The sequence below is a fragment of the Rutidosis leptorrhynchoides genome, chromosome 3 (assembly GCF_046630445.1).
Source record: "Rutidosis leptorrhynchoides isolate AG116_Rl617_1_P2 chromosome 3, CSIRO_AGI_Rlap_v1, whole genome shotgun sequence".
Classification (NCBI taxonomy): domain Eukaryota; kingdom Viridiplantae; phylum Streptophyta; class Magnoliopsida; order Asterales; family Asteraceae; genus Rutidosis; species Rutidosis leptorrhynchoides.
In genome coordinates this window covers 628,069,489-628,075,852 of record NC_092335.1, presented here as the reverse complement: position 1 = coordinate 628,075,852, position 6,364 = coordinate 628,069,489, and the positions used below count along the sequence as shown (strand labels likewise).

Here is a 6,364-nt window from a genome sequence, read left to right as displayed (position 1 = left end):
GTAGTGAATTCATTAATCATTAAAAGTTAATCAACGATTAATTATCAGTTACCATTAAAAAACTCCTAAAAATATTAGACTACTACTATTGATACCGCAATCTTACTGCCTAAGATTAACTCCAATACTAGCCACCTTCTTCCTAAAGCCAATCCCATCAACATGCTGCTTCAAGTGAATATGAAGCATAATTAAGAATGGTGGTATATATTGACCATATAGGAGGTTTTATCGGATTCGTTCACGGACCTCTATCCAGAACACTGCCCGAATGGATGTGTTCTCGGGTACCGTCGATCGGGTTCGGTTTTCCGCCCGAACGTGTGTGTTACGTGCAAATGATGAGGGTCGTTGAAACAAATAATCTACTGATGCCAAAAAATCACTGTTAAAAAAAATAAAAAATTAAGAATGGATGTGTGTGTTTTTATTTGTTTATACCATATGCAATTAAAGTTGTATTAGTTAATTAATTTAGGTGAGTTTATTTAGTGGTGAAGGATATGTCAAGGATACAAGTTAAATATAATGTGATGAGAAGAAAAATGTTATGATTACACTAGGTGGCACATTGTTAAATTGATGGCATACTTATATTTAAAAGGAGATGATATTTTCACAATGTAAACTTATTCTTACACCATCATTTGAGCTTTTATACCAAAAATAACCCTTGTGAAACTTGTAAGTCATCGTAAGGATATTTTAGATACATTAAAATTGCTACCCATCTGTTCCTTGTGATATTTGGCGGGAAGCTCTACCGGTGACAGGGTTAGAATCGAGTCGACCTTTTCGCTCAAGGCAAATGTGGATGGATGGTGGTGTCGACAACAACAACATCGGTGATTGATTTATGGTGTTGTTCCTGTTGTGTGTTAAAGGTAGATGATTTTTAGTTTCGTTTGATTCTTGCGAATGTATATTATGTGTCCATTAGATGCATGACGAGGCTTGGATCTAGTTAGCGTTAGGTAGTTTCCTTCTAGGGGTCTTGTTTACTGTTCGAGTCTCGTCCCGATGCTTTTTTCTTTTTCGTATCTTGTTTTCTTTTATCTGTTTTTGAAATTTAGATTTGTTATAAAGTTTCGTTTCTTTGCCAGAAAAAGGGAAGAAAAGAAGAAGAAAAAAAGTGTGTTCCTTGTAATCTTCTGCTTCAAACACCTTAATCCATAGATAATAACATCAACACTACTTGAAACTGAATCCAAAATCATAATATGACTTCCATTTATCTAAAATGCTACCTTCATCCATCCTCTATCAATAAAAATTCAATCACTATTAGTTCATCTAAATCCACAATTCAATTAAGATATCTAAACCCTAACCGGCGACCTTCAATCACCCGTTCTTCCTCAGATGACGCTCCAACCGTTTCCGGTTCCGTTCCGTCCACCGATAACGCTCCCAGGTCCGTTTCACTGTATATAAATTTATTATACTATATGTAGATAACAATTAGGGATAACTGAATATAGACCTCATATAGTTGTCAAATTTCTGATTTTACTATGAACAGAACAATTAAAATATTCCGTGTGAAATTATAATACTCCGCAGTTAACAAATAAAATCATGCTTGTTGAAATGGAAATTAGAGGATGATAAATCAATCTCATAATAAGGTAACCTAATTGTTCAAATAACCTGATGTAAGGTGAGTGGCGGAACTTGAACCCGGATACAGATGGGCGGGTGTAAAAATTCAATTAACTTTTCATTGTCAGCAGGTCAAACACTAAAAAAAACGTTATTTTTTGGTAAATTTTTTTTTTTTTTAGTGTAAATTTTTTTCCCCCGTTAAATCGCTTATACCCCTCTAGGTATCACTATCTTCCGCCATTGTGTAAGGTAACCAAACTTAGTTTTGATCATAATCATGATTGACAGTTATTAATTTTAAACTAAAATTCTAAATTGATTCACTACGATAGTTACATGAATCAGATGCTGTATTTATATTATAGAACTTGTAAATAATTTATCAGTGAAATTCCAACTCAAGAACAAAGGTGTTTATTATAATTTGGATTGTGAATTGTGAATGTGAAAGCAGCAACTTTTGCATTATAGAAGGACCAGAAACTGTTCAAGATTTTGTTCAGATGGAAACAAAGGAAATACAGGATAATATAAGGAGTAGGCGCAATAAGATCTTTCTCCTCATGGAAGAGGTACGATCTTTTACGTTTCAAAGCATTAGTTTTATTCATCATTATGTACTATTTAACTATTTTCCTTTGGTAACTTTTTATCAAAAAAATGGTTGTTAACGGGATGAAAATGATGTGTTAAACTTGCAGGTGAGGAGGTTACGAGTGCAACAACGCTTAAAAAACATAAAAGTCGGTGAAAGTAGCCATGTGGACAATGAGATGCCTGACATTCCATCTTCGATTCCTTTTCTACCTGCCGTGGTAAATTTGACTTTTCCTTGCATATCAGTTCTTAAGTCTTGAGTAATTTGGTTGAAACTTAGGTATATTTCATAAGAAAATTAGGATGTAATACACAAATTAATGAAGGTAAAGTTTCTTAGTTGCTTATTATTATAGTTTGTTGATGGTATTTGTTTTTCTACTAACTTATTCTTGCATTTCCATTTTTGAAGGGCGGTTTTGACATTTTCTAAATAGTCAAAACACTTGTACTAAACGGTCAAACATTGTTATAAGCCAAAAGGATTAATATACATTACCAGTTACTGGATTATAGTAGTTTGATTGAGCCAATATGTTACATTGTTACTATATATGTATGCGAAATCCTCTAAACATTCACAACCAATTACTGAATTATTGTAGAGCATTTACTCTCAGTAGTCAACTATTTAATACCTGTTGATAAATGAGTATAAGTTTACTGACTAACTGTTTTTCGTCTTATTTTAACTAGACACCAAAGACATTGAAGCAGCTCTATTTGACAAGTTTTTCATTTATATCAGGAATTATTGTTTTTGGTGGCCTGATTGCACCAATTGTAAGTTCACTTTTTTACACAATTATAATTATGAGCTATCACATTTATAATTGTAACATGAAAACTCATTTTCATGTCAGCTGGAGCTAAAACTAGGTGTGGGTGGTACTTCATATAAAGATTTCATCAGCAATCTGCATTTGCCTATGCAACTGAGGTGTGTGGGATCATACAAAAAATGCATTACGATTGTATGCTGTATATTTAGCAGAAAATAACACGAAAACGTTATACATGTATTACAGTCAGGTGGATCCGATAGTGGCGTCTTTTTCGGGTGGGGCTGTGGGTGTAATTTCAACTCTGATGTTGCTTGAAGCCAACAATGTCAAACAACAAGAGAATAAAAGGTGCAAGTATTGTCATGGAACTGGTAAGCATTCTTCACTCTTGGCTCACACGGTGTTGCAGAACTCGGAATTACCCGATGAGTACTCAGAAATCGGTCAAGACTCGGAACATAACTCGGGCCAAAACTCGGGATTACACGGAAAATAAAATCCGTCAAAACTCGGTCAGATCGGTCAAAGTCAAATTTGGTCAACATATGAGTACTCCCCGAGTTGCCGAGAACTCCCTAAAAAGTCCCGATCGAGTACTCCCCAATAGCGAGTTTTGAAACCTTGGGCTCACATTTCAGTGTTGTAAAGCTCTGAGTTTTGGGGGAGTTCTCGGTTTCGATCATCAGCCGAGTTCTCGGTGCCAACTCAGTCAATTACTCGGTCAACGACCAAGTTTCCGGCCAACTCGGGAGTTCTCGGACAACTCTGTAACTCGGCAACTTGGTCAAAAAATCGGCAAGTCGGTCAAAAACTAGGAAATTTGGTAAAAGAAACTCTGGCAAATTTGTCAAAGTCTATTAGATATATTAGAACATATATCTATATTAAAAACTAAAAGTCAACGTAAGTCAACATCCGAGTTCTCCCAAGTTGTCGAGAACTCCCCAAAAACCGAGTTCTCGAACCTTGGCTCACATATATATTACTATATATTAAAGATGGTAATCCCAACTAATGGGTGTAACGAATAATAGTATTAAAAAAATGGGTTGAATGGGGCGAAAGTTGCCATGCAAATTGTATTTGGGTTAGGTTTTTATTTATGGACTAAGTTCTCCTAAATTATACATATATATTTGAACAAATCAGATGCTTGAAGGAAATAATATAATTTTTGTAACAAGATGTTTGATTGTTTGACACACTAATTGTTATTTTTATATAAAAATTACTATTTTTTGGCCAGAAAGTGTTTCAGGCCAATTTAATCCGGCCCGTCTAAAAGTTACCCTCCTAAAACCGTTATATGATTAGTCTTATATATCAATCGTAACACTTTTAATCAAGGGTGTTCATATACAAAAACATAGGATACTTGGCTTGCGCTCGTTGTTCTTCTAGTGGTGTGTGCGTAAACGTAGAGCCGATTTCTGTATCAAATGCTTCTGATCGTCCATTAAGAGCCCCTACTACTCGAAGGTGTCTTAACTGTTCCGGTGCAGGCAAGGTACTAAAAACTTGTCATTTATGAAACTTCAGATGGCTTTCATAGTCCATATTTTGGTGCCAGTTTTGTTAGTTTATGATTATGATTATGATTGTTTACTGCAACTGTTTGATTCAGGTGATGTGTCCAACATGTCTTTGCACCGGAATGGTAATGGCAAGCGAACACGATCATCGAATAGACCCATTTGACTAAAGAACCCCTCTTGAACAATGCAGCTCAGTTGTAACATAGTGCTGTTTCATCAGCATAACAAGCCTAGTGAAAAGTCATGTAGCAAATTGATTTTCTATGCCTAACTAATAAAGTATAGATGTTTGGTCAACTTTATTGGTGAAGTAATGTTCATAGTAAAATAAACGATGCAATCTAGTTATATTATGTGGTCAAAATGTAGACCCTTTTTGTCTAGTTGTGTCAGTGACACCACCTAGTGATTAGTGATTGGATGCATGAAAATTTCTGAAAGAGACTCGGGTTCAATCCTTATTGGCTACATTTTGAATCTTGCCTTTAAAAAAAATTGTGTCGGTGACTAATGACGGAGGTTGAAGTTGTTCATTGAAGGGGTCCGGATCTCTATATAGGTTGAAATTGTTCAGTCGAGATCATTATTATATTTAATTAACTTCTGAGCTCTTTAAGTGACCAACATTTTGAAATTTGAATGAGCTAAATCGGAATCTATATGAAAAAAATCTGACTAAAATGGTGAAGGTTGTCAGCATTTCATATGAGTTTTTGGGGGCCCAAAAGCCCTTTCCTGCCTTCACTAAGCTTCGTCTTTGTTAGTCACTTTTATTCAAGAGTACCAAACTTCCTTCACCTTCCGGCACTTGAAAGTGTCAGCTCCCATACATGTTCTTACAACTTTGTGGAGACCTGCGTTTTTATTGAACATTCGCATTAGCCTAGTCTCCCGTGACCACCTTATTTCTACGGTGAATACTATTTCTGGACATTTCAATTAAAATGAAAATGCACTGAAAAATTCTTTGTGGGATCGTCAATATTTTGAGGGCGTCTTATTTCTAATAAAGAGGTCAAATTTTTATGTGTTACTTTGTGAGGGCGTCTTATTCCTAATAAAAGCCGGACTAGTGGGAGGCCTATCTGGAGACATACTGAAAACCATGCCTTTCGAACCAAACGCAACGGCCGTCTTCCAAATCAAAAGAAAAAGGGGGAAGAAAGATGGAGTACAGCCTGTAGAGCACAGTCGGGTTGCTCACGCAGCGGATCTTTTATTTGTCATTTTTTGTTTTATTTAATTAATTGGCAGTTTATTATTAATCAAATATTCAAGTAACTAATATGTTAGGTTCATTCTTTCTAAAAAGTATATGTCATGGATGATAGTATTTTAGTCATTTTAGAAAGTCGATGATAAGGATGTAACAGATCACTCTTTTATGCACGTCATGGTGGGCTATTGATATCGGCTAAAAAGTCACGTTTTCACCCTGATATTAAAGCCCAAAAACAATAAAGTTCCGAGCTTTATCGCCAAAATACCTGCTTCGTCGGTTAAAATTGAAGATCAAGTAATTACGAAGACGGTGCAAAAAGAATCAAAATAATTAGAGCGAAAACGGCGAAAGACAAGAAACCAAGCTACGATCAAGGAAATCAAGTTACGATCCAGTGAATTCAACAAACCATGGCAGACCAAACGGCTTGCCAAACGGCCTGTCACAATGGAAAATGGCTTGCCAAATGGGCCAAGCAAACGGGCATAAAAAACGGGCCACCATTACAAACGGGCCCTACAAACGGCTTGCCAAACGGCCTGCTAGCCGTTTGCAGGCAAATTTCACTTCTATCTAAAGGGTCCTTGTCATCAATTTTTACGCACACTTCAATTCACTTC

At 35.9% G+C, this 6,364-nt stretch overlaps 1 protein-coding gene across 1 annotated transcript; it reads left to right on the top strand.

Annotated features, from left to right (window-relative positions):
• The first annotated feature begins 1,108 nt into the window (after positions 1-1,108).
• On the top strand, positions 1,109-4,919 carry LOC139899006 (protein ORANGE-LIKE, chloroplastic-like). The gene is made up of 8 exons (XM_071881818.1): positions 1,109-1,414; positions 2,060-2,177; positions 2,307-2,420; positions 2,899-2,985; positions 3,066-3,142; positions 3,231-3,358; positions 4,358-4,494; positions 4,612-4,919. The coding sequence occupies exons 1-8, from the start codon at positions 1,221-1,223 to the stop codon at positions 4,687-4,689; spliced, it is 933 nt and encodes a 310-aa protein (XP_071737919.1). The 5' UTR covers positions 1,109-1,220; the 3' UTR covers positions 4,690-4,919.
• Positions 4,920-6,364: the final 1,445 nt, after the last annotated feature.

Coding starts and splice junctions, on each gene's coding strand:
- LOC139899006 (XM_071881818.1), top strand. CDS start 1,221: ATGACTTCCATTTATCTAAAATGCTACCTTCATCCATCCTCTATCAAT. Junction 3,143..3,230: donor CATTTGCCTATGCAACTGAG/GTGTGTGGGATC, acceptor CATGTATTACAG/TCAGGTGGATCCGATAGTGG. Junction 4,495..4,611: donor ACTGTTCCGGTGCAGGCAAG/GTACTAAAAACT, acceptor TGTTTGATTCAG/GTGATGTGTCCAACATGTCT.